Source organism: Cynocephalus volans, chromosome 18, assembly GCF_027409185.1.
Source record: "Cynocephalus volans isolate mCynVol1 chromosome 18, mCynVol1.pri, whole genome shotgun sequence".
Classification (NCBI taxonomy): domain Eukaryota; kingdom Metazoa; phylum Chordata; class Mammalia; order Dermoptera; family Cynocephalidae; genus Cynocephalus; species Cynocephalus volans.
In genome coordinates this window covers 18,240,966-18,268,140 of record NC_084477.1, presented here as the reverse complement: position 1 = coordinate 18,268,140, position 27,175 = coordinate 18,240,966, and the positions used below count along the sequence as shown (strand labels likewise).

Sequence of the window (27,175 nt, the reverse complement as noted above, 5' to 3'; positions counted from 1 at the left end):
TAAAGTTCACTATAAACTTTAATCTATGATGTAAAATGTTACCTAAAGACACAATTGAACATCTTGTGCTACAAAATAAAACATAATGATCAAATTCAATTTTGTAAATACTTCTATGGCACAAAGAGATTTCCCTCAGGTCCAACCTTCTAATTGGGTTTGGTTTGCTTTCTGAAAACCAAGCATAATGGCAAACTGTATAAGGAGTACAGGGAAAGCTTATTAAAATGATTGTCACATATGAACTGTTTACTAATTCAAAGAACATTGAATTCGTTCATTCATGGAATCCATTTTATTCATTAATAAATTCTCTTATGTAGACTAAAATGTAATCCCCCATGCTTTTCGTGAAATAGTGGTTTCTTCTTCCAGTCTAATCAGGAACTAATGAATACCTAGTGCACAGGAAACTTCCATTTTAATTACATCAGCGTAATTGTTTCTTAGGTTCTGGCATCATCAACATAGAAAAGGCACTTTTTCTTCAGGCAACAGCAAATTAACAGCACTGATACGAAATAAGACAAATCACTGGTGGTTAGCATTGCTTTAGGAATTTTGAGACATTCAGGTAAATAAAACTATAACCATAAATAAAGTAGAAAGTGTTATTAATGTCTTTTCAGGAGAGTGACATTCTTAAGATTTCTAAACTTTCCTCAAATGTTTGTTTTATTTCGGTGGCTGCTGGCTGGTACAGGGATCTGAACACTTGACCTTGGTGTTATCAGCACCATGCTCCACCATGTGAATTAACCAGCCAGCCCTCTCCAAATGTTTTAAGGCTGACAATCGCAGTTATATTCTTCAGATTCTAGCTTCACTAGTAAAATTTCAAAAGTATAAAAAACTAAAATCAATTTGTCTTGGAATTATGTTTTTAACAAATAATTTTCCAAAATCACATGCTTTCAGACAACTTCAATATAAAATTCACTTTGGTCTATTTTTCTTCATAAAATCTGGCAGTCCATGCCTCACTGACCAAAAGAACTCACAGAAACAAATGCGTGAATAGAGAAAATAGAAGCTTTCCTGTTCAAAGCTTTCTTCTCCCCTTTTAAAACTCATCAGGCTTTCATGTGCCAAAAGGTTGACACTGCACACATTCAAACAGAGTCACATCCCACGGGAACACATGCTCCTAAACTCTCGCACCTTTGAAGACAAGGACACGGGCAGTACAGACACTCCCTTCTCTCCACCTGATGTTCACTATTTTTGTATGTCACTCAGGTTCACTCCCTGAGATTATCAGGATAAAATAAAGGGTTAGATTTTCATACCTAGTAAAATGAGAACCCAAAGTAGATGAAATACTACCAAGAGAATTACACAGTGGTCGGTAAACTAGCCTAAAATAATTAGGCTTCTCAGTTATAATTCCCTTTTGAAAGTTGCCATTTAACAATAGCATCAATCCATAGCTGTAGGCCAAAGAAAATGAGGTCCAATGCTATATTCATCAAATATTCCAAGATCAAAGAAAGTACAAAACCTGAAAATAACTTCAGAGTCATAGACATTTAGAAAATTACAACTATTAAAACTCTGGATAAAAAGGTCTTGAGAACAGGCACATTTCAAAACAATATTTTACACACTTTGGGAAAAAATAGGCATATTTCAAATAACTTGAAGTATGATCTACAGATTATGTATGGTCTCTAAGGTTTTTTCTGCAATGCTGTTTTGCTTTAAAGTCTCTCATATTCAGTTCACCAGTAATTGGTTCTCAGGCTGAAATAAAACTTTGTTTGTTCATTAGTTTTCTGTATATCCCATCTGGTTTTGAAAGCAGTTCTTCATGTTTCCCATATTCGGTGATTTTTCCTTGGTCAAGAACAGCAACCATATTAGCATTCCTAATGGTGGACAGACGGTGGGCAATAATTAACACGGTTCTTCCTTCCATCAGTCGATCCAGAGCTTCTTGCACGAGGTGCTCATTTTCAGCATCCAAAGCACTGACACACGAGAAAGCAAAGACGTCAATGCCACGCACGCCCTACGCTCACGTGCTTCCCGGTACACACACAGCGGCCCTTCATGGGCAGTGAATTTTACTGTGATCAAAATTTCAACTGCTTGGGCAAAAGACACTCTAGGAAAGAAGGTTGGGGCTGGCCAGTTATCTCACTGGTTAGGGCGTGGTGTTGTTAACACCAAGGTCCAGGGTCTGATCCCTGTCCCACCAGCCACCAGAAATAAAAAGAAAAAGCAAGCAAGCAAGCTTGGGACGCCTTGATCGCCATAAAACCACCGTGGTGTAAATGGGGAAGATTCTGCATGGGTGGTGGCGACAGGATCCGTAACAAGCGTGACTGAAGTGGAACTGGAGCCCTCCACCACGACTCAATGCACCCACTCCCCACTGTCACTATTAATTCAGACTCCAGCACTTTAAGGTGTAAGGGCAAAAAAAGCATCTTCAGTTGTATCATTTAGAAGTACACAATAAATAGCTTTTGGTAAAGGAAAAATGTGGTTTGATACAATCACACATATTATTAGGATATCCTCACCTGGTTGCTTCATCTAGAAGAAGGATTTTGGGATTCTGAAGAAGGAAAAAATACAAACAAACAAACAAAAAATTATTAGAAAAACACAAACTCCCAGCAATAAAAAGGAATGAAACAGTGACACATGCGGCTGGACACGGGACCACATATCGCGTTGACATCATTTACATGACATGTCCAGAATAGGCAAATCTATAGGGACAGGAAGAAGATTAGTGGTTGCTGGGGCTGGGGTCAATGGGGGAAATAATGGGGGGAACGGAGACTGCTAAAGGTAGAGGGCCTCTGTTTGGGGGTGAGGAGTGTTCTAAAATTGATTATGGTGATGGATGCATAACTGAATACACTGAAAGCCACTGAACAGTACACTTTAAATGGTTAAATTATGTAGTAGGTGAAGTGCATCCCAATAAAGCTGCTACAAAAAGGAAAAACAAAACTCTTAAGTGTCTGAGACATGTACACAAATGGAAGAGTTTGAAGTGACTTGAAAACATCACAGTCATCATGGGCCAGATATTGTTCACAGCACGGGTTTATCCTACTGATCAATCAACTAAATGTGAGGTGAGACTCTAAAAGGAGTCCTGATTCGAATTTATTTAGGAATATCAAACTACTACATAAAACAGAATAAGAGTGAGCTGATGTATGTAACACATTCAATCCTGGTTTTGCCACAGGAAATGGAAACATACGTCCACACAAAAATGTGTGCACCACTCACTAACTATGCATTATGCACAGTGGCTCCAAGCTGGAAATGACCAAAATGCTTGTCAGTTGGTGAACGGGTAACAAACAGGGGCCTCCATCGCTCTCAGCAGTAAAAGGAGTGAAGTCCCGACACAGTTACACCTCGGGGGCCTTGAAAGCAGTAAACTAAGTACAAGAAGCTACGTGCCAAAGACTGCATGTTGTCTGATCCCATTTATGTGAAATTTCCAGAAAAGCAAATCTAGACAGATGGAAAGCATCCTGGGGCAGGGCGGCAACAGGGGAAGATGGCAAACAGGAACAAGGGACCTCTCTGGGGTGGCGGAAATGTTCTAAAATCGGACTGTGTGATGGCTATACAGCTCCGTGAACTTAATACAAGTCACTGAAAAGCACATTTAAAACAGGTGAATTTTATGGTACATAAATGATGCTTAAATAAAACTGTTTAAAAAATATATCACCTATAAACCTGAGGAGAATAGTTAGATAATAAAGGGAAGGCTATCATTTCCTTAAAAACAGAATGTCTGACTTTGAGCCCAAAGGGCTCCTCGCCTCCTCTTAGGAGTCCTAAGGACATCAGGTCTGTATGACCCTACACAGCAGCCCATCACAGATGACACACCCGCATACCTGTGCTGCTGTGACGTTCTGGTTGACACTCGGCGCCTCCCTGGGTACACCCCATGCTTCCTGATGGAAGGCCCATGTGCTAAACTTTTCTCCCTCTGACAACCTGGCGCAGTACTGGGCTCCCCGCACCCGAGAAATACTTGAAAGATATGGACAACGGGCACTCAGTGGAACCCCCAACTAATCTTTCACCAGAACTGTCAACCACACACCTATTCTCACCGCCAAAAAAATTAGAAGAAAAACAGTAAACTACGAATTACAAGGTTCCTAGTTAACAACAATAAATAAAACCACCTGAGTGGCTTCAGGCTCACCTTAAGCAGGGCACGGGCAATTGCGATCCGCTGTTTCTGCCCACCTGACCAAGACAATATTTAAAGAAAATAAATCCTTAACAAAAATTCTTGGTAATAGTCTTTCCTGGTAAGTCATGTGGCAATTCGAAGACAACTTCCAGTTAGCCATAGCTGAGAAAGATGGTAGAATAGAAATGGGCTTTTTAAATACGAATCTCCCTGTCAATCTCAAAATTACTAACAACAACAATTATTATCACAGCTAACATTGAGGACTTCCCATATACCAGGCATTTTCTAAATGCATTGCATGTATTATCTCATTTAATCTCTTTTTTAAAAAATCCTATAATTAGTCCATTTTACAGATGAAGTAACATCCCCAACTTTTCATGGGCTGACAGCTGTAAGTCCATTCAGGAAATGGTGCCGCAGGGGCCAGATCTGGACCACGACTTGATTTTGCACAGCCCTCAAGCTAAGAATGCTCTTTACATTTTTGAAGCATTTAAAACACACACACACACAGAAAAATACAATGGTACTTCAAAACGATCATGTAAAAATAGAATTAAAATAATACAGGGCTGGCTGGCTGCTAGTTGGTTAGAGTGTGGTGTTGTAACACCAAGGTCCAGGGTTCAGATCCACAAACTGGCCAGCAGCCAAAAAAAGAAAAAAGATAGTACAAACCTTTCCATGAACAGAGATCATATGTGGCCCATAAAACCTAAAATATTGGGCCGGCCCATGGCTCACTTGGTAGAGTGCGGTGCTGATAACACCAAGGCCCCGGGTTCGGTTCCCATATACGGATGGCCGGTTCGCTCACTGGCTGAGTGTGGTGCTGACAACACCAAGTCAAGGGTTAAGATCCCCTTACCGGTCATCTTTTAAAAAAAAAAAAAAACACCTAAAATATTTACTCTGGCCCTTTACTGAAAAAGTTTGTCGACCCCTGGTCTAGTCTGTAAAGCACACACTAGGGAGTGAAGAATTCCTGCAATTTCAGTTTATTCCTGATGCACAGTCTCTGCCCCCTTGCGCAAATCATCCCAGCACCCCGCATCTGTCTTATTTACTACGGTTTTCGAGGGTCTCGGGTTACAAGACGTTCTTCTTCAATGGGAAAAAGCTTGCTGTGGCTGAGTACTACTCAGTGGGAATTGTGGGAACACGTCTGGGTAGAAAGTGAAGGGAACTGGGAGTTGCCCACGTACAGCAGGGGGAATGCTGTAAAGCGCAAAGACGAAACCCCAGCTGGCACACAGTGCTGCAACATGGAAGCGTTTGCAGAGCTCTCTGGAGCACAGTGTTTTTGCTCCAGAGCAGGAACAAAAACGCACCTGAAAGGAGCATGCCCTTTTCTCCGACCACAGTGTTGAACCCTTGGGGGAAGTCCCGGACGAAGGCCGCGGCGTTGGCCACTTCGGCCACCCTCTGCACCTGCTCCGCCGTCACCGCAGAAGGGTTGTCAGCACCATAGGCAATGTTCTCGGCGATAGAGCAAGAAAACAAAATCGGTTCCTGCAAATTGGAAAGGAACCGTCTCTCACAAGTCTCAACACAGACTTCAAACATGAGCAGTCAACGCAGTGGAGCTTAGCACTGTGTACATCCAAAAACTGCTGACGTGCTCCCGGAGGACACACACTACCTGCTTGGTTCAGGGTTGACTTTGTCACCTGCAGGTCTCACCATGCACCACAGGAAGTCAGTCCTCCCACACAGAAGGGACTTCGCCAATGTGGGCCCCCTCCCTCGGGAATACGGGGCCCTGGAAGAGCCCGCGTCCATCTGTGTTTTCCCGCTGCCTGCCTTCCACTGAGCAGGAAGGGGGTTCATCTCTATCCCCCCTCAACTCTATCCCCTCATCGCCTTTTGAAATACACACAAGCCAGAGAGGATTTCACAGAACCTTGTGGGGAGTCGTAAAGGCAGGCAGACTCCCAGCTTCCATTCCCCAGCACTGACACCCCTGCACTACTGAGCACCCCCACTGTCCTCCCGCTCTCGGCAGGTGGAGCCGAGACACGGGAAGCTCATCGGAAGGACAGGCTCCCAAACCGGGGAGGGCTCCGGTTTGTGTGCTGTGCACGGAGCTTGGGAATAAAAATAAAAACAGCTGTGGCAAAATCTCCCTGCCCCAAAGGTCTTGTGAGCACACTGCAAGAATGTTCTGCAACTTCTTCTGGCTCTTGCCACGGTCTTTGCTTGCTAACCCCTGACACCCACTATGCAGAACGGGAGACTGTGGCTGGTGCTGCAAATGGGCATGGGGGGAGTGTCCGAAAGAGCTAAAAAGAGTCAGTAACAGCTTAGGTCATTTTCTCCCCATCTCCAGACTGTCTGCATTACAAAGTCACATCAGTCCCTGGCTTTGGATAAAAAGCCAGTGCTTCAACTGGTTTAAGGTTTTCAGGAAACGGACTATTTGCAAACCAGAAGAACCTGCCATGAGAGATTAGTTTAACACATCTGGAAAACTTCCATTCCTTCTCTCTCGAGAAGTTCAAGACCAAGAGAAAAAGCAACTCACAAGAGCAATTTTAAAAGAAAGTGAATTAAGCGTGGCAGCCTCTCTTCTTACCTGACTCACTGTCCCAATCTTGGATCTCAGCCAGATGGGGTTCAGCTGCCGGATGTCTTGGCCATCAAGACTGATGGTTCCTGTAGACAGCAGGGAGGAGTCAGATTGCCAATTGCCAAGGACCGACATGAACACTGGAAGCATCCAGAGGGGAAGTTCCAGACTCTTTTTTAAAGACTAAAAATACACTCAAAATCTCCAAATGGAGCCTAAAATCAACATATTTCATGGAGTTCTAGAGCTCAAAGGAAGTTTCTGGATTGTCCACATCAACTGTCTCCATGCAGTGGAGAGACACTTCATCGACCCGCACATCTTCCTGCACTCCAAAGTTGTGGGAGGTCCCCAGGTGCCCCACATGACTTGGTATTCCACCAACAGGATGCAACTGTGCAGGGCCTCGACTCAAAGGAGAACTGCATGGGATGGGGCAAGCCACAAGGCACTAAAACTGGTGGAGGTGGCCCAGCTCAGAAGCTGGCACCACAACGGTGGCTGCCTAACTCGGCAGCTCCCTAGCCCTGTTGCACCAGCGGCTGCCCTGAAGGCCTAGTTCTGGGGTGAACTTCCAGGAGGTGTCCTGGAAGTTCTACCCAGAATCTTGGAGTTTTTGTCAACCCCGCCAGTGATTTTGGGACTCTTCCATTGCTCCTTAAAGTATCCCTTTCTGCATAAACTCAGTGGGAGAGGAGTCTATTACCTAATCCATGGCAGAGCTTTTAAATAATCAGATGCCAACTCTATGATCTTCACTTACAGAATTAATTCTACCCACACAGGGACCTCCACAATGCCTGCAGATGACGACGTGAACTATGTGAGAAACGCTGTTCCTCCTCAGCTGGCACTGTGGGGTGACATGGCCAGTCGGACACCTGCACCAACTGGCAAAAACTGCAGGCCTCTGATAACAGCTCAAGTGCCCGCAGATTTCACATTACAGAAATTTAAATCTGATTCATTTTCCATGATGAAGAGACTCAATGTTTCGACTGGATTCGCATCCACCTAACTTGGATTTTAAACTCAGAATTTTATAGCAAGTCAGTAACGAATCAAGACAGAGATTCCAGAGGCAAAGGGTGTGGTAAACACAACACAGGAGGCGAGTCCATGGGTCAGGATTCGCAGGTCCAACAATCATGTGACATGTGACGGGGTCTCACGTTGTTTCAACCACAAAGCACAAAGACACAATATCCTCTTTCAATGAACGATTTGATTTTTTACTGTCAGTCATTTGCTTGTTTACAAACACTGCTGTTTTCTTGATTCCAAATCAAATCAACACATACAGTCAGGATGTGGAGAAGTAAATTAATGTGCTCTCAAAGATGCCGTAATCCAGTTAAAAATAAAATTAGAACCAGAAGGAGAAACATCCATTAAGAGAGTTCCTACTAGCCCAAAACGGTTTCAGTGGACAACATCACTGACGGCCAGATGAGCTGTTTTCATAAGAACCAGGCTCCTGCACCCAGCATGCTGCCTGGCACAGAGGGTGCTCCCGGGTGCTGCAGGGGCCAGATGCTCTGCAGAGCACATTAGGGGGAGACGCCAGCGTGGTAGATGAGGATATGGACTCCAGGAGTCACCCTGGGCTTGCAGAGGTACGACATCGAATATGCAAATGCCTGACAGGCCTCTGCAGGAGCTGTCGCACTCCCACAAGTGACACCTCTGTTTGGGGGCTTCCTTCCCAGCAACAAACCCCCGACACTCGGAACCCTTACCCTGGGTGGTCTCTAGTCTGATCCTCCCTTGGTCATGGGAGAGCCCCCCCCCCCAGCACAGTGAGCCACATACCAGAAACGGGGTCGTACAACCTCAGCAGAAGCGAGACCACCGTTGACTTGCCAGAACCACTTGGGCCAACCAGTGCGGTGATGGACCCCGGCGGGATGGAAAGGCTGAAGTCCTGGAAAATGGGCACCTCCGGGCGGGCCGGGTAGGAGAAATGCACACGCTTAAACTCCAAAGCACCCTGGAAGCTCTTGTCATCTAAAACGACCCCCTCTGAAACAGAAAATGGAATCCTGATCACTTCAAGCAAAGCTCAAACTCACAGCTGAACTTGGTCCTCCTGCGCTTCTGACAGCAGGTGCGCAGCCCCCACAGCCCATGCCAGAGCTGAGCTCTCACCGGGCCAGCCAGGAAGCAGGCCTCCATCGAAACGCTTGCCACGGCCACCCTGCACCTGCTGTGCACAGGGCACCGCACGTGTGCATCCTACCTGATCCGCATGACCCTGCGAGGTAGAAATCATGATCCCAATTTTACTGATGAAGACACTGAGGACCACAGATGACTACCTGCTCACGCTAACACGTGGAGAGGTCAGATCTGCCCTGGTTCAAACCCAGCAGCCTCCTCCCTAGGCCACCGCCCTGTGTGGACCCCCGGCCCAGGGTTCATCTCATCTGCACTCGATAAGTGTCCTGAGCGAACGAGGACGAGCAGGGGAGTGCTGTGCACCCGCTGCGGGGCTGGGGTCCGAGGCCCACTCTGCCCTGGTGTTCACTGGTGCTGTTGTGGGAGGCGCTGGGCTTGTTTCCTGTGGCCCATCGTACTGCAGAACAACGGGCTTCCACTTGGCGACACCGTCCTGGGAGTCACAGAGACGCTGGAGCAGTGACTACTCACGGCTCCATGTCCCCACGGCTCCAGGAAGTGGTTGAGGAGGAAGAGGGCAACAGCTTTAGCGAACGATCCCATGTCCCCTATCCACTGCAGGGAGGGGACAGCACCCAGTCCCCACGCCCCCAGAGACACCTTGGGCCCAAGAGAGCACAGGCAGCTGTCCTTCCCTGCCCCCTCTCACAGGAAGCCCACCCTCTCCCCACCATGCGTGTCACAGGGTCCCCACCCCTGCAGTGGCTTGTCCTCCCAGGCAGGGCAGTAGGCCGCGCTCACGGTGCAAAGCCACCGTTGTCAATCCCGGCAGGAAGAGCAGCCCCGTCCCGGACCCACCGTTGAAAGGCAGCGCGGGCTTCCTCTCCAGGAGCTCCCAGAGGCGCTCCCCAGCGCCCAGGCCTCTCACCAGCTCCGAGTAGAACGAGCTCAGACCTGTGGGTGAGAAGCGGAGTCCACACGTGTGACACCAGCGCCTGGCATGGCCATCAGCCCCCGACACAACAGGCTACTTTCAGGAAAGGGCCCGACGCGGCTGCCTTGGACACCCACGCTCAGGATTCGCTCCGTCTCACAGCCTCGCTTTCCTCTGGCTTCTCCGACCCCAGTTTCCTTCATTTCTAACAAGGATTTGACGTTGGATCGGGAGTTGCAAACACACGTAGTCATTCTAGTCAACCAATGAATTGAGATCACGATGCCCAGCCACCCCCAAAATAAATACAATACAATCGCAGCGCTACAGACGAAGCATGCCGAGTCACAAACAGCAGAGTAAATGGAATCTAATGCTTATCTCACAATTGAAAGGAATGCAAAATACTCCACATTTATTTTAAAGACAAATCCACAAAGTCAAACGTCCCCTGTAGACAACGAACACAACGTTCAAACAGGCTAAAGACTGAAAAGGAATTCGGTTAATGTTAAAATACTCCAGCAATCGCTTTTTAAAGTCACTTTTGAACTTTGACATAATTATCAACTTCAATGAACTCCAAGCACAACGGCCCACGTGAAACGTGAGGCCATGTGTGTGCCCCATTTTCCGTCAGTAACGACGCTGACAAAGTGCAACCGGACGCTCTCTGTGGCGTGTGGACACGCAGGTACCGTGGGCTACACGTTCACGCTGAGACAAAATGCAAACGTGCTGGGAACACACAGGCCACACAGGCGCTGCCCACTGGCCTCTGACCACAACACACAGGCAGCATGACGGAGAGAGGACAGTGTCCTCAACAGACGTCACAGGAACACCTGGCACCCACACGCCCAACACGAACTGGATACAGACCTGACGCCCACCACAGAAACTGACTCAAAATGGATCTCAGACCTGAATGTAAAACGTGAAACTATAAACTCTCAGAAGACAGCACAGGGGAAAATGCGGATGACCCTGAGTGTGGTAATGCCTTTGTAGACACAGCACTGAAGGCGCGGTCCGTGCAAGAAAGAACCTGTGAGCTGGACCCCACTGAAAGGAAAAACCTGCACTCTGTGAAGGACACTGGCAAGAGAACGAAGAGACAAACCACAGGCTGGGAGAAATATTTGTAAGAGACACACCTGATAAGGACCGGCATCCAAAATATACAAAGATCTTAAAATGCAATGATAAGAAAACAAAAGACCCGACTAAAAAGCGGACAGAAGACCCAGATGTCACCTCACCAAAGACGACATAGGACGGCAAACACGTCCATGAGAAGAGGCTCAAGAACACACGTCAGCAGGGACACGTGGGTCCAAACAGCAACGAGACACCACTACACACCTGTCAGAATGGCACGTCCCAAACGCCGGCAACACCAAACGCTGGCGAGCACGTGCGGGAACAGGAGCTCCTCCATGGCCGGTGGGACCGCGCAGCGGTGCAGCCACTTTGGAAGACAGCCTGGAAGATTCTTACAAAACTAAACATGCTCTTCCCACAGGATCCAGAAACCACACTCCTTATTGTTTACCCCAATGGGATGAAAACACACGTCCACACAAAAACCTGCCTATGGATGTTTACAGCAGCATCATTCATAATTGCCACGCCGTGGAAATAACCAAGATGCCCTTCAGTAGGTGAACGGGTATATAAATGGTGGTCCATCCAGACAATGGAGAATTTTACTCAGTGATACAAAGAAATGAGCTGTCGAGCCACGAAAATGCACAGAGGAAACTTAAATGCATGTTACTGAGTGACAGGAGCCAGTCTGCAAAGGCCGCAAACTGCAGGACTCCAACTCTATGACGTCTGGGAGAAGGGAGGGATGAACAGGAGGAGCACAGGGGATTTGGGGGGCAGTGGAACTACTCTGTGTGATTCTGCAATGGTGGACGCGTGTCATTATCCATTTGTCCAAACCCACAAAATGCACAACCCCAACAGTGAGCCCCAATGTAAACTGTGACTCTGGGTGACAATGATGTGTCAAGGTAGGTTCATCAGTTGTGACAAATGACCTCCCCGGTGGGGGTGTTGATGGTGAGGGCAGGGGGTGTGTGGGAATCTGCGTTCCTTCTGTGCAGTTTAGCTGTCAACCTAAAACTGCTTTAAAAAATAAAGTCTATTACTTTCTAGGAAGAGAGAAAGAGAATAAAGGAGAGAGAAAAGCAGGAAAGGAAGAACGGAAGGAAGGAAGGAAAGAGGGGGGAAAAGACAAAAAGAAGAGGAGGGAAAGAGGCAGAGGGGGTTTAACACAGCAAAGAGTCCAGACTCTGGAAAACGAAGACAAGATGACCCTGGATAAACAAGATGTGGTCTCTCCGGATAATGGGATATCATCCAGCCAGAAGAGGAAGGATGTACAGACACGTGCTACAGTGGAGATGAACTCTGAAAACATCGCACTGAGTGAAAGAAGCCATGCACACGAACACACGTTGTATGATTCCTTTTACGTGAACGTCAGGAATAAGTGAGTGTGTAAAGACAGCACACCATGGGTGCCCGGGACTGGCAGGAGGGAGTCACGGGGACACACTGCTTACTGAGAACGGGTTTTCTCCAGGGTGATGAAACTGTCATGGAACTAGGCAGAGTCGGTGTTGGCACAACACTGTGGATGTACCAAACACCACTAGAATGTCAGCTGGAAAATGGTTAATGGTGCATTTCTACAAAGTTCTGACTCCTCTCGGCAGAGAATGCACATTCAAGTGCTGGGTTGTTTGTTTGTTTGTTTTTTCCGGTGTGCTGTTCTAAACAGAAACCAACATAAAAATTCAATAAAATAGGATTTCTTGCCTCGCAGGTTCATTATACAATTACTTTAAATGGTATAAACTTATAAAATTACTTTTAAAACACAAAAGCATCTTTGTCTCTAAAACCCAAAGGAAGGAAAAAAAAAAACCCACAAAAGCATTTAAAATCCAATCCATCTTGCTGGATTAAGTTCCCCGCTCCTCAAGTGGCTGTCTGGGTCGCAGAAGTGGGAACTCCCGACGACAGACCCGCCCCGACCTGCCCTATGCTCACTGCACCAACAGCGGGCACAGAACAGCAGCTGACCAGAGAGGTGGGACAGCCCGTGGTTATGAAGCCGTGTCACCCTGTCCCCACACGCACACAAGCCTCTGCAGCACCTTCTACAACCAGGGCAGGGAACTGACCACTGATGGGCAGAGCTGCATTTTCCAACCTATTTCTGTGCAAGGCGCAGTGTGAACGTGTCCCTCATGAAGGATGGCAGAACCTCTGAAACAGGGATGGCTTCTGTCACATCAAGGAGTGTGGAAAGGCGCAGAGGGAAGGGGGGGACTAGGAAAGGCAGAGAAGCTATGACTAGGGGAGGCCGGGTAGGATCTGACTGTGGCCAAGTGCAGACCCTGAACAGAAAGCCCACAGGAGGGGCTGTGGGGAGCAGGCCACAGGCAGGACCACCCGGGTGAGGGACCCTCCAGCTCAGCAGGCTCAGCCAGCGGATAGGAGGAAAGAGCGACACCCTGCCAGCGTCCTGCGGAAGTGGCCTCTCTTGTCCCAAACCATTCAGGAGCCCAGAGCCTCTTCATCAGGGTTTTCCTCAGACCAGCCAGCAGAACTAACAGCCATTTTTAGGAGTCTCTGCAAATCTCACTCCAGAAAATGTCCTCATTTGCCTGCAAATGTCTAAGGAAGAGCCTCTGCCTTCAACAATTAGACACAAAACCTTGAAAATAAAAATCGGCTGAGGCGACACCAGAGGAAACCTGACGTTCTGTCAATCAGACCTCGAGCCACTTACCGGACCTTCGCATCTCAGTTTTCAAAGACTGGAAGGAAAATAAAACCCCATGTTGGCTGGGGCGCAAGAAGGTACGGAAGAAAGATCCAGAAAAGAAACTTTGCCGACCTCCCACGGCTTTGGCCCCACAAACCGTGCTTCCCTTCACCCAGAAATAGAGAACAAAAGCTGAACTCTGAGAGATTCTTGACAAAATCACTTTATAATTCATAATTTGTTTTTGGTGGCCAGCCCATATGGGGATCCGAACCCTCGACCTCGGTGCCATCAATACTGTGCTCTAACCAACTGAGCCAACCAGCCAGCCCCAGAAATATTTTTTGAGTGTTCATTAGTTTCAAATACAGTTAACTTTGTAAGGAAGGAATTTTATTTCCCAGTGATGTGCCAATCACAAACCTGTCACCACCACAGGACTGACAGGAGCTGCTCGCCTAGGCGGGAGGCTCGCACTCATAACCCAACTTCTTTAAAAGTCCAGCTGGAACGACATTCTAGGAAATGTTTTCAGATCAAGTTAACTGATAAGAGGTAGCGCAATGTGAAAGTTCAGTTTCTGTTTCAGAAATGATACCCTGATTTCTAATTTGTAACTCCCTGTGCCTATTTTCTTTTTTTTTTTTTTAAAGATGACCGGTAAGGGGATCTTAACCCTTGACCTGGTGTCATCAGCACCACGTTCTACCAAGTGAGCTAACCGGCCATCCCTATATGGGATCCGAACCCGTGGCCTTGGTGTCATCAGCACCGCACTTTCCCGAGTGAACAACCGGCCATCCCTACGTGGGATCCGAACCTGTGGCCTTGGTGTCATCAGCACTGCACTCTCCCAAGTGAGCAGCGGGCCAGCCCTCCTGCACCTACTTATATTACATACCTCCGATGCTTACTCCGACCCAGAAAGCGTACATGAGAAAGGACGAGAGTTCGCCCACGGTCATGTGGGCACTGCCCATCAGCTGCCCGCCTTTGTACAGGACGGAGAGCACGATCAGGTTCCCGCAGAGCCCGGTCTGTCGGAGGAGGAAAGCAGAAGTCAGGTGGGAGCCACAGACTGGAGTGAAACAGCATTAACACAGCCTATGATTCGCTTTTGCATTTAACCATCACAGCAAGATTTTTCCAAAATATTAAATTTCTCCTGAATTTCAAATAAAAAGTACTTTTGAAATACTGCGGTGTTGAAGGAAATAATCTCAAACCCAAGGAGACGTAGAAGGTAAGTCTAGGTTTTCTTCCTCAAACCAGATTGCTATTGGACTCATGTACTCAGTGTGCAAAGTGGACAGGTAATAGTAAAGATTCCTTCCCTAACTAGAGGAAAAGGTATGCATCTAGGATACGTGCTCACGTGTCCTGGTGAGACGTCTGGGCCTCAGGGAAGTGGCCGCTTCTCTGGGCCTCTGTTTCCTTATGTATTAAATGTGGCAATGATCGAATCCCCTCTAAAGTTCTTCCCAGTTTGCACACATCGTGAATCTGCCGTCATGGTGACTTTCTAGTTCAGTGTCCTGTTTGCATTCATCGTGAACAAGGTGATTTCAGCTGATCCTCAGCAGGTCTCCAACTCTGCCTGCATTGGGATGACCTGGGGGCCTGTTAATACACAGTCTGCAGACCCCGGCATGGACACGCTGACTCCTCGGTTCCAGGGTGGACCTGGGGACCGGCAGGGCTGCCCCGCTCCCGGGAGCGGCCGGTGTGGGCCACACTTCAGAGAATCACGGCTGATCTCACCACGCGAGACTTTTCTCTAATTATACTGACTTCTTTTCTTTCTCTTTCCCAAAAGTATTTTAAAGGAAGTCTTAGTCTTGAAATAGAACAAAACTATTTTTTATTTATGTTAAGAGCCACCAAGTAGAAACCTGTCATTGTCATAACACCTGCCCTTTCTGTTCTATCCAGAACCATCTACTCACTGCTCCGAAGAAGCCCGCTCGGGCAAGGGCCTCGCTCCTCGCCAACTGCATCACGTGGTCCACTTTGCTGGCGTATTTGTCTATTTCAGTCATTTCCTTCCCAAAAGCTCGAACGGTTCTTATATTTCCAATCCGTTCCTCGGCTAGCTGGGAGAAAAATAAACACATTTCAGGAGGGTCACAATTCAAGACTTTCTAGAAGCAAAATTAAAATGAGCTTCTCATTTTTGAGACTATCCATGGAAAGCAGCTAGGGATGTGTGACTAAGTCAAAAAAAGTGACAGAGTGCACAGAACTGCTCTATTTTGGGGAAAAAAAAATACACACACACACACACACACACACACACACACAGCTACACACATCATATAGATAGAAATACTGAAGTGGGAGAGGATGCAGAAATATATTTTTATGCAGAGAAAAAGAAAGAACGGATAGACTCCAACACGTTAACAAGGTTAATTCTGAGAGACAGAATTATGCATGTCGTTGTTTTTTCTCTTTATATTTGCATGTTATTCAATGATAAACACACACGGTTTTTGTAACATGAAAATATAATAGTTATTTTTCATTCTTAATAAGATGATGTTGCACAGCCCTGCAAAGCTAGCTTAATTAATTTAAGGAAAGACACGGTATCATCCGGAAGCTACTTTCAAAACATGATTAGCTTTTTTTGTCCTATCAGAAATAGTGATGGCACAAAGTGAGAAGCTCACACAGAGGTCAGTCGGGCTGGATCTGCTCTGAGACGTGGGTAGCAATGCAGTCCAGACGGGAGAAGAGTTTAGTGATCTGGGGTCTTGGGGTGTCAGATAAAGAAAGGAAGCTCCTTTATTGAAAAGTCTGACCACGTCCCTGGGGTCTGCTCTTTAGCACCTTGGCTCAAGACCATGAGGACAGGAAGGGGCCTTTACCTGAGTGGCCTGTGCCAGGGAGTCCTGGGTGACTTTGGTCAGTTTCCGTAGATACCGTCCATAAATCACAGCGACAATGGACAGCGGAGGCACCACACTCAGAACGAAGGTGGCCAGATTAGGTGAGACAAAAAACTGTCAGAAACAACAAAAGAGGTGCTTGTTACACGGAGGCAAGACACAGCCGCTGCCTGCTGCAGGTGCGCGTCTGAGGCGACAGCAGGCCTGAGGGTGCTGCGTCCTAGTGGTTCAGCCCATCCTGGCGGAACCTCTCAGGCATCATTCATCTGACGAAGCCCCGTGAATACTCAGTGCACCATACACAAGTCACGGGACCGACAGCTGCGGAGGAGAGGACGGCGATGTTTTATCCTCACACCAACACCAGGTAACCCACCAGGTAAACCAGGCCACGTCGGTCCACAACAGAGCGCAGGGGCCAGGATGGGCCCAGCAGGGAGGCCCCTCAGTGCCAGGCTGGCCAGGCCACCCAGGGCTTCTGCGTTCCCGTCTGGGTCACCTCAAGGCACTGAGCAAGCAAAGCTGAAATGACTGTGACGGGTAAGTCACCACAACACCCACGTCACACGGAAGAGGACCCAGGGACACGACAAACAAGCAGAAGGAGGGTGGAGCTGCTTTCTCGGCTCGGTGCATGAGGTCAGCTCCCCAGCCCCGGGCTCGACGCAGCGCAGCCTCTCGAAGCTGCAGCTGCTCCAAGGATAACTGACTTCTAGAGGCAGTGATTGTGTTTTAAACGTACTAGCACCTCTTCAACAGATTGTTAAAACCTGCTTGATCTCACTGCACAGAAAATAGTGCCATCAGCACCAGCTCTCCTGATATGCTGAGGACAAGCTGCAGCTGGAACGTGTGGAACAGACAGATGACCAGTCGTCCGTGCACCCACTCGCACCACACACCGTTACAGACGCTGCACGCAGCACGCGCTGCTCCGGGCACCTGGGAGGTAACGACCCCCACAGCTTCCACGCAGCGAGAGGGGAGGGTGGGAGTGAGACAACACGTGAGAGCATGCACAACTGCAGGTGTGACGCGGTCCCGGAAGACCTCTCCACCAGGACCAAAGAGCAGCTGCTCACAGGCCCACGGAGGAGCAGACTGGTCCATCCCGACCCTGGGTCCAGCCTCAGGGAGCCCAGACACATCTCTACGGGCCACCATCAGGACACAGGAGGCAATCAGGGCAGGCCTGACAGTTCTGGGGCCTGGAGGCCATAGATCAAGTGGACCACTAAACAGTGGTTCCCTGTGGGGGGGGGGGCAGCACTGTCCCCTGAGATTCCCAATGGCCTCGGTGACCTGCCCCAGATCCACCCTCTGCCCTCTGCTCTGGTTCCACGCTGAATGAGTGACCTTCTGATGACTAATGCAGCGTCCCGACACCAGAAAGGAGCATCTGGAATGTCAGAAACATGAATCTTCATGGTAGGAAGGAAGACCCACCATGTGAATTAATAAACTGGCAGGATGCCACAGACAATATCAGAACCTGTGAGGAGCTTACCGTAAGTCAGCGAGTGCCAGGAAGTTTGCGCAGGAGAAACAAAGTCACATTTCTGTTTCTCTAGAGCTAAAGACAAGATCCTGAGTGATGCCACCTCATGGGGCCCTAGAATGCACTGAATGTCTGTGTCTCCCCCAAATTCATATGCTGAAGCCCTAACCCCCAATGTGGCTGTTTGGAGAAGGGGCCTCTGGGGAAGTAACTAAGGTCAAGTGAAGTCATAAGGGTGGGGCCTTGATCCAATAGGATTAGTGTCCTTATAAGAGACAGGAGAAAGCATGTGCTATCCACCATGCAAGCACACAGTGAGGCAGTGGCCACCTAAAAGCAAGAGAAGCAGCCACAGAATGAAGCTACTTTGCAGTACCTTGACCTTAGACTTCCAGCCTCCAGAACGTGAGGAATAAAGTTCCTTTGTGTAAGACCCGTCTGTGGTACTGGGATCTGCCAGCTTGAGCAGACTATAAGACAGGCCCTTTGAGTTGGCCGTGTGACCTACACCGAATTCTCTTTCACTGTTACAAAAAGACATGTCCGTGTGCTTTTTCCCCGCTTGAATTCTTCCTGGTCCCAGAACTGTTCGTATTTGGAAAATGGCACGTTAGTGCAGAAAGGGTCTTTTTCCAGAGCTCTGCCTGTCTCTCAGCTGGGAAGACAGGAGATTTCAAAGTTTCCAGTGGAGATTTCCAACCCGTTAGATCTAAAACAGCCTTCTGCACTGGACCAGATGCTGCAAGGGACACAGAGAGGATAATACCCAGACTCTCCTACGTGTGAGAAAGCGCCACAGTCTGCCCTCCACGGGTCTAGAACCTCACATGGCTGTGGGCACTTGATAGGTGGCAGGTGTGACTGAGAAAATGAACTTCTAAGTTTATTTAGTTTTAATTAATTTAAACTTTTTTTTTTTTTTTTTTTTTTTTTGTCGTTTTTTCGTGACCGGCACTCAGCCAGTGAGTGCACCGGTCAGTCCTATATGGGATCCGAACCCGCGGCAGGAGCGTCGCCGCGCTCCCAGCGCAGCACTCTACCAAGTGCACCACGGGCTCGGCCCTAAACTTAATTTTAAAAACCAATTTTCCTTTCAGTTATTGGCAAACTTTCAAGTATGTCTGGAAAACTTGGGTACATCAACCTAAATTTTTCAATTGCAGATGTTACGCAATCTAAATACACATCAAGTATTTCCAATGAAATGGCAGCACACGGATAGAGATGGTCCATAAGTGCAAAATACACACCAGATTTTGAAATAATAATATGAAGAAAATAATATAAAATATCTTAAATAATATAAAATATCTTATTGATAACTCTGATATTAATGACATGTCGGGATGAAAGTATTTCGCTTATCCTGGGTTAAACGAAGCATACTATTCAAGTCAATCTGTTTCCCTTGCGTCACATCTCTACTGGTGGCGGCGCTGGCGTGAATGGAGGTGGGCCTGGAAGACCAAGGAAAGCTCGTGCCAGCTCGAGCCCCCCAGCCGAGCGCCGGGAAGAGCCTGGGGTGAGGAGAGCTGCCTTTGCCGAGCCCAGATCCACTGAGGCCCACAGCAGCGTGGAAGACCCCCCTGGCCCGGCACCCCCAGGGCTGCCTTCACACCCGGGCTCCCACGTGCTCAGGACACCCAGCCATGGGTGGGGCAGGCCAGGCAGCGAGAGGCGGCCCCACGTGCTGCAGATCAGGCGTGCCTGGGGCTCTGTGCGCTCGCAGAGCAGGGCCACTAGGACAGCTCGCCCGAGCTCAGCTCCCACCCAGGGGCCCGACGTACCATCATCCCGATGCCCACAGCCGCCTGGGCCCCTGCCCTGAGCCCGTCAGAGAGGTTTTCAGTCACTGAGCGCCCCAGGAGTGCAGTGTCCGAGGATAGGCGGTTGATCAATTCTCCTGTGTGACTCTTGTCAAAGAAAGCGACCTCCTGCCTCAGAACGGAGGACAGTAAGGAGGTCCTCAGCCTGTTCACGATGTGCTGACCTGAGAAAGCAAAAGAGAGCAGGCGCTGGGACAGCCCTGTCACCACCTGCTGTGCAGCCACCCACCCGGGGCAGCCCCTGAGCACAGCTCCCCACAGTGTCCCAGCAGTGGGGACAGACCCACCCTCGCCCCGCACGCATTAGCAATCAGCTGCAGGCTGGACGCTACGGGGAGGCTGTGCAGGTAAAATAAACAGAATGTGACTGAGCAGCCTTTTAAAGTGTCTCTACAAGGCAGTGCCATTGCGTTAACTGGCAAAAGCTGCTCCTGTTCCCACTGCGACCCTTCCCTGTATCGAGCCTTCAGGTTAATGACCTGCAGAGCATTGTATCAGATACATGGGCGCTCTCACCACTGGGCAGTGGCCTGCCTGTCAGCAGCAGCCTGGTCACAGAAACACTGGAGACGTGAGCACTCCAGCTGCCACCGAGGGGACATGGCTCCCGGAGGAAGGCGGACTCCTGCCCTGCTCGAGCCCCTATCAGCAGGCAGGGCTGCTTCCCTCCTGCCCCAGCCAGACCACCCGGCAGCAGAGTGAGAAGACAGCGCTCCGTCCAAACAACACCCGCCACTACGCCGGGGTCTGTCCCCGCAGAAGGTGGCGCTGGGAAGGGAGGTGTGGGCCCCGCCGAGCACTTACCTGAGGTCTGCATGAGGTAGACGCGCATGGCGTTGGCAGCGGCGCCGCACAGGAACACGCCACTGAGCCCGAGGCAGAGGCGGGTCAGGTCCCCGCCGGAGTCCACGGCCTGGTGGGTGTAGATGATGTCGATGACCCTCCCCAGGAAGAAAGGGGCAGACATGGTGATGACGCTGGACACAGCCAGAAATCCAACTGCGGCTGGAAAACAGGGGTGCGTGCTCAGCTGGCGGTGGGTCAGCCACGGGGCAAGGCCCCAGAGCACGGGCTGAGCTCAGCAAGCAGGAGTTTCCTCCCTTTCGCGGCTGGACCTGACTCAAGGGAGAACCAGACGGTGGCAGGACAACCATGAGGAATGTGGGACCGACCCCAAGCCAAGCAGACCATTTGTTGGTCTGATCACCCCTTCCTCACCAGGAACCACTGGGCCTTCCCTGTCCCCGTGTCCATCTCGGGTCATTTTCCTACATTCCTGCTACACAGCCTTACTCCCTGGCATCTCAGTGCACCTTAGCTGGAAGATCAAACTATCCAGGTAAAGCTCTTGCTCACGTCTAGTATCTCAGAACACTCTAAACAAGCTCTGGAAAGTGTTTCAGGGATGCATTACATGCGTGATATGTTCCTTCTCAATGTTATCGCTTTGGAGAACACAGCACTGGCATATCAGCGTGATGTGAAAGTAAGAACGCAATTGTTCGTGCACCTAAAAAACAGACCGTGGGGAGAGAATCTTATCAGAAAAGAAAATATTGAGAAAATCCAATTAGGGATGACACACATCACAGATAACTGCACTCATGATAGGAGGAGTGCAAATTTAAGCTACAAAGATATCACGTTTCATGTACCGGACTGGCAGGGATAAAACGGGTTGATGCCACACCGTGCTGGTGACGCTGTGGGGCAGGAGGCACCTACACTGTTCCTGGAAATATGAACTGGCTTATCTCGACAGAGAGTGATTGGATCACAAATCCATGAAAATATAAATGCACATTCCTTTTGGTCTATAAATGCCACCCTGAGAATTTAACTTATAGATACATGCCCACAGGTGTATGCAAAAAGTGTAGATCTGAGGATGTTCACCACGGCATTGCTTACACAGGCAAAAGAATCTAAACATCCATCAACAGGGATCACTTTAAGTCAGTTATGGAGCATTTATTTTATAAATATCACGCAGTCATTTAAAAAAATGAGCTGACTACAGGTATTGACAAGGCACAATCTACCAAGATATACTCAGCCAGCGGACAAAGTCCAGCACACAGATGTTAACACCTGTGCGGCTGTTTTACTTGTTGGTTTTTCAGGTTTACATATGCACAGAACATCTCTGGAAGGGCAGAAACAAACAGGTGACACGGGCTCCTTCTAAGAGTGGCCCTGGGTGGCCGGGTGGCAGGAAGGGGACTTCCTTTCCACTGAGTGCAAATTGAGTTTGGTGCCATGTGTATCTATTACTTATGAGGAACCGGCGGGTGCAGCACAGATGAGAGATGGGGTCCCAACACTCTGCAAACAGCAACTACCTCTCTACGTGTGCTGTGGCTAATGCTGACACCTCCAGTGAACGTCTTACTTTTATAGGACCTCGATAAAGAGCGTGGGAAGACCAAACGCTGACATGCTGTCTAGCTGGCGAACAGAGCCCTCAGAGAAGCGCGAGCCTCTTACGTAGGGAGCATTTCGCATGGTCGTGTGAGGCCTTTATTCCAACACCCCTCGCTCCCCAGCCAGGCTGCTCCGGCCACCTCACCTACAGCACAGACACTGCCTGCCCCGCTCCCACCTCCCGGATCCCTCACGCTTCACCTGTTCACTGTCTCTCCACTAGGCACAGAAGACTGTGGTCTGTGTGTGTTGACTGCTGTACCCCCACTGCCTGCAGTGACAGTCACGCAGGAAAACCTCAATCAATACTTGTTGAATGAATGACTGGAACTTGGCAAAGGAGGCAGTAAAGTCTATCAGACCATGGAGGAAGGCAAGACCTGGTGGCTCGGAAACTCCACGCACCTGGCTTAAAGACCCATAATCACAATCTAACTGAATACCATGACCCAAGGGCCATCTCACTGGTGTAAGGCCTGGCGTCCTGTTTCACAGTACCCTGCTCCTCAGGCATGCCCGTGGGACTGAGGGTCCAAAAGATGGAGACAGTATCTCCCTGGGGTCCGGCAGCCCTGGAAGCCGCCGTCCTGATGACTCAGCAGAAAATTCCTTTGTCCCACCCTTTGTTTGCCATTAGTCTCTCTAGTCTAGTTCTGCGGAGGAAGGTAACTGGATTTTCAGACACGCTGGGTTTTGGGGAGTCTGGGGGACACTTGCAGGAGACAGACAGCGTGACAAGAACGCAGGGGTGGAGGGGCCTGGCACTGAGCTGGACAGGAAGGAAATGGAGACACGAGGGGAGGAACTCAGAGGAGACCCTCCAGCTCATGGAGTGAGATCTGCGCCTGGTGCGTCTGGTGCAGGGAGACAGAGCCACCCGAGCACCCTGGTCCAGCCCCCACTCACCACGGTCACTTCACGGTTGCTGTGTGTGATTGAACTGTGTCCCCAAAGTCCAGATATTAGAAGCTTCATTTCCACTGTAACTGCTGAGGATGGGAAATCCTATTATGGTCATTGAAAGGTGGGGCCTTGAAGAAGTGATCGGACTGTAGGACAGTAGTGAATGGATTAAACATGGTGGTCAGGGGCGTGGTTCTGAGGGCTTTAAAAGAGCAGTGAGACTCTCTCTGCTTCCACCACCTTGCCATGTGAGACCCCTGGGTCACTGTCGACACCACCAAGACCCTCACCAGATGTGTTCCCCAGACTTCGGACTTCCCACCCTTGGAAACTAGAAGCAACAAATTTTGTTTTCTTTATAGAATACCCAGTTCCGTGTATTTTGTTCTAAGCAAGAGAAACAGACTAACACAGCAGTCCAGCTTCAGAAACTGTAACTGTAAACTCAGTAGCTGCTGCCAGCAGGTGCCATGTCCTAGGAGCAGCCCTGATCTCAAACCACACAGCCCCCTCTTTTTAATCAAGTGAGAGGCACCCCCATCCTGAGTCCCCCACACAGGCTCCAGCTGAACCTGGCAGGGTGGGAGTGGGTGCTGCCCACAGTCTAATCGGGACCTGCCGGGAGGGCCCCGCACACAAAGGACCGCAGGCGGGGAGCGCCGCCCTAATCTCCCAGCGAGGGCCAGCGCCCCCAGCCCCCTCTATCTGCCGGGCACAGTGACAGGCTCTGGTGAAGCCCCACCTATCCCACCGGTCCACACCCGGCTCCTCGTGCTCCTGCAGCTTTCAAGACTCCTTCTGGCCAAAGGGATAAGATGAAGAATGATCAGCGGAAAGGGACCCTAGAGCAGCCCGCAGGCCACGCCGCAGGAAGGCGACTGCCAGCTGCAACACAGCCCGAACAGGGGAGAACAGCAGCTCCTGTGCAGGAGGGTGCACGTGGTGCCACGCCACTCTCCACGCACCTGCAAACAGTGCAGACGCAGAGCCGCCTATTATAAAGTTCCAGTGCAAACGACATATCAAATTTCGGGGGGCACACAGTTTAGGGGCATATTCAGCAAACTGCTGAACAGATGAAAGTATTATTCTTCAAGTGCAAAGCTGCGTTTTTGAAAAAGGGGTTTTGTATTTGTCTTTCTGAAAATGAACAAACTAACTTTGGGATTCCTTTTGGTCTCTCGACTTAAAAATACACACACGACACGACACTTTATCTCCAACGTCACCCGAACACCCTGGTCCAGCCCCCACTCACCACTCTAGGTGTGCTCGGAAGATAAACTTCAAATTAACGACAACCCCCACCTTCCTCTTAACCCCACAAATGCTGACATCCAGACTGGCTCCAATATATCACCTATAATGATTCTGAAGAAGTCACAAGTCCTAACAAGTGCATCTCTCCAGACTCCCTCCCCACACGCAATATGTACTTCTTATCTGTTTAAAACAACGTGTGCCCACCCGCCCCCATGTATCTCTTCCAATGGCACGTTCACAATTTTCCAACATGGCAGAACAAAACAGCTCCCCTTCTTGGAACAGAATGAGGTACGGTCTTGCCTTGCTCAGGGCTGTATCCACAACATCCTCACATGGCAGGGCCTGTGGGATGGGGTACCAGGTCACGGAACAGGCAGGGTTGGCATGTGCAGGCACCAGCAACACCTGACACCAAAAACCCCTCCTGACCTCTACTATTTCAGACACAAAACAGAATGGGACTCCCTTACACTTACTTCGAGTCACACACAGAGTGGTGGGCACACCCTGCGGTGCCCATGGTCTCTACAGGCCTCCCTCTGGGCTGGCAGCACAGCCATGACCTTCACTCAGGCTCTCTGAGCCCGCTGAGAACTAGAGACACAAAGGTGAACCCAGGACAGCCCCCGTCCCTAGCAGCTCACAGTCCAGTGAGAGCTCCTAGTCTCCAAACGTTTTTTAAAGAGGAAAAGAAAGGCTTTTTATGTCAAAGTCTACACACAACCAAATGAGCGATGAAATAATCCTCTTTTTACTGAAGTGATACCGGGAATCCCCCGACGCTTCCATAGTCAGCGGCAGGTGAAACGCTGCCCCTAACTGCCCTACTCCATGGCACAAACCCGCTCAAAGTCCCAAGTCACTGTCCAGGAGGATCCTTCCTAAAATCGAGCAATGGACTTGCAGCAAAGAACCTCGCTTGTTTCCTGGCCCGAGCAGGTGTTTCCAGCCCGGGCTGCAGGTGTCGCCCCTGACAGCCTCACGGGCCCTCTTCCCAAGCCCTTTCCGCAGCCGCAGGTGTGTCTGCGGCCACACGATGACTGTACTTCCTGCGTTTCTGCCCCACGAAGCTGGAAGCCCCAGCAGGAACAGGGACCTTCTTTCTGTCGGCCCAGGTAACCCCAGGGCCTAGCACATCATCAGGGCTCAACAGACTTTTTAAAAAGGAATAATGATTTTGGAGAAATCGCAAAAACTTGCAGATCCTACAAGGCCCCTGCGTTTAAACCTCTCCGATTAAGGCTAAAAACGAGGAGCTGTAGAAAACTGTTCTGTTTATTCAGATTTTGTTTTTCAAAACATTCACTTTGACTCCATTTCGAGTGACCGAGCTGGGCTGAGATCTAGAGCTTCTGGGAGCTGCTGTAGTTTACATACAGGTCACCGAATGGTGGCCTCTGCTGGCTTCTGGACAGAGCACGGTCACTTCCTGATAACCTGTCCCGGGGACGCGTCCGGACGTGGGGACTGTCCGCCTCCTGCTGCAAAAACACCGGGGACCGTCCGCTCCCTTCGTCTAAAGCAAATAATGCGTGAACTCATCGAAGATGCGTGTAAACGCGTGATGCAAAGGGACACATTTCCTGCCAGAACCCAAAGCAAGGAGGAAGCAGCCAGGTCTCCGGTGACACGAGCCCCTGCGCTGCCGCGTGTGTCCACCGCCCACGAGCCACCCTCGGGACGCGCGACACGGCCCCCTCGCCCGGGTCCCCGCGCGGGCCCTACCTGCCAGCCTGCGGCGCTCGGGGCGCGCCAGCTCCAGCAGCTCCCGCGGCCCCCAGCGCCCGTCCTCCCCGGGGGCCGCCGCGGGCCCGCGCCGCCCGGCCTCGGCCTCCACGCGGGCGGCGCGGGTGGGGATCCCGGCCCCGGGGGGCGGCGCCCACAGCCGCGACAGTCGCGCGGGGCCCGGGCCGCCCCAGCGCCGCGCCGCCCCCGCGCCCGCCAGCAGCCCCGCGCCCCCGCCCCGGGCCCGCGCCGGCCCCGCGCACAGGCCTCCCGCGGGCCGGGGGGCGCGGGCCGGCGGCGAGAGGGGGCCCGGGCGCGCCGGCAGCCGCAGCGGCCAGCCAGGGAGACCGCGCATGGCGCCGCGACCTGCTGCGCCTCGGCCCGGCCCCGCCCCGGGCGCCCCCCGCCGGCAGCGCCGCCCGCGCACCGCCCCACGCCCGCCCTCGGCGGCGGCCGCGCACAGGGCCCGGGGCGCGGCTCCGGAGGGCGGCGCGGAGGAGGCGGCGGCTGCCGGCGGGGGTGGCACGTGGGTGCCTCGGAGCGCGGCAGGGGCGCCCCATCCGGAAGTGCCAGGGCCGAGCAGACGCAATGCATGTTGATGCACGCGCGACGGGGGACGACGGGAGAGGGTCTTCCAGCCCGCCGCGACACCTGCCCACCGTGACGCCCACCGTGACACCCACCGCGACACTCCAGCGAGACCCCGGCGTGCTCTGTGCCTGGGTGCACGTGCGAGGACGCCAGCCCGGTCTTCCCTGTGCGCTGCGTGAGGAAGGTGGACGGACCTCTGTCGGCTCCCAGCTGCAAAGCGTGCGGGTTCTCAAAACAAAACTAGGAAAAACCGCGGTAATCACAACAAACCTTTTGATGCGATGTTTTTAGAAATCAAAACTAGTGAAAAAATCCATAATGGATGGAATTTCAAAATTTCAAATGCAGGATCCGCCTGTGACACTCCCACAATCTTGTCTCTCTTCTCACCCTAGTCCCAGCCCTGGAAACTTTATTTACGAAAACGGGCCCTTTAGCCATGGGCCTG

The 27,175-nt window shown here is 50.4% G+C and overlaps 1 protein-coding gene across 1 annotated transcript; it reads right to left on the bottom strand.

Moving 5' to 3' along the window:
* On the bottom strand, positions 1 to 26,491 carry ABCB10 (ATP binding cassette subfamily B member 10). The gene is made up of 13 exons (XM_063082702.1): positions 26,137 to 26,491; positions 20,623 to 20,823; positions 19,780 to 19,982; positions 16,474 to 16,608; positions 15,550 to 15,696; positions 14,505 to 14,640; positions 9,741 to 9,836; positions 8,577 to 8,786; positions 6,771 to 6,850; positions 5,527 to 5,707; positions 4,199 to 4,242; positions 2,529 to 2,563; positions 1 to 1,970 (listed from the first exon to the last, which is right to left on the bottom strand). The coding sequence occupies exons 1-13, from the start codon at positions 26,489 to 26,491 to the stop codon at positions 1,739 to 1,741; spliced, it is 2,055 nt and encodes a 684-aa protein (XP_062938772.1). The 3' UTR covers positions 1 to 1,738.
* Positions 26,492 to 27,175: the final 684 nt, after the last annotated feature.

What these genes read in the sequence shown, in the direction of transcription:
- ABCB10 (XM_063082702.1), bottom strand. Translation starts at nt 26,491, where the DNA reads ATGCGCGGTCTCCCTGGCTGGCCGCTGCGGCTGCCGGCGCGCCCGGGC. An exon ending in GGTCGGAGTAAGCATCGGAG is followed by an intron (nt 9,837 to 14,504) that starts GTATGTAATATA and finishes TCTCACCCACAG; the next exon opens with GTCTGAGCTCGTTCTACTCG. An exon ending in CTTCTAGATGAAGCAACCAG is followed by an intron (nt 1,971 to 2,528) that starts GTGAGGATATCC and finishes CTCGTGTGTCAG; the next exon opens with TGCTTTGGATGCTGAAAATG.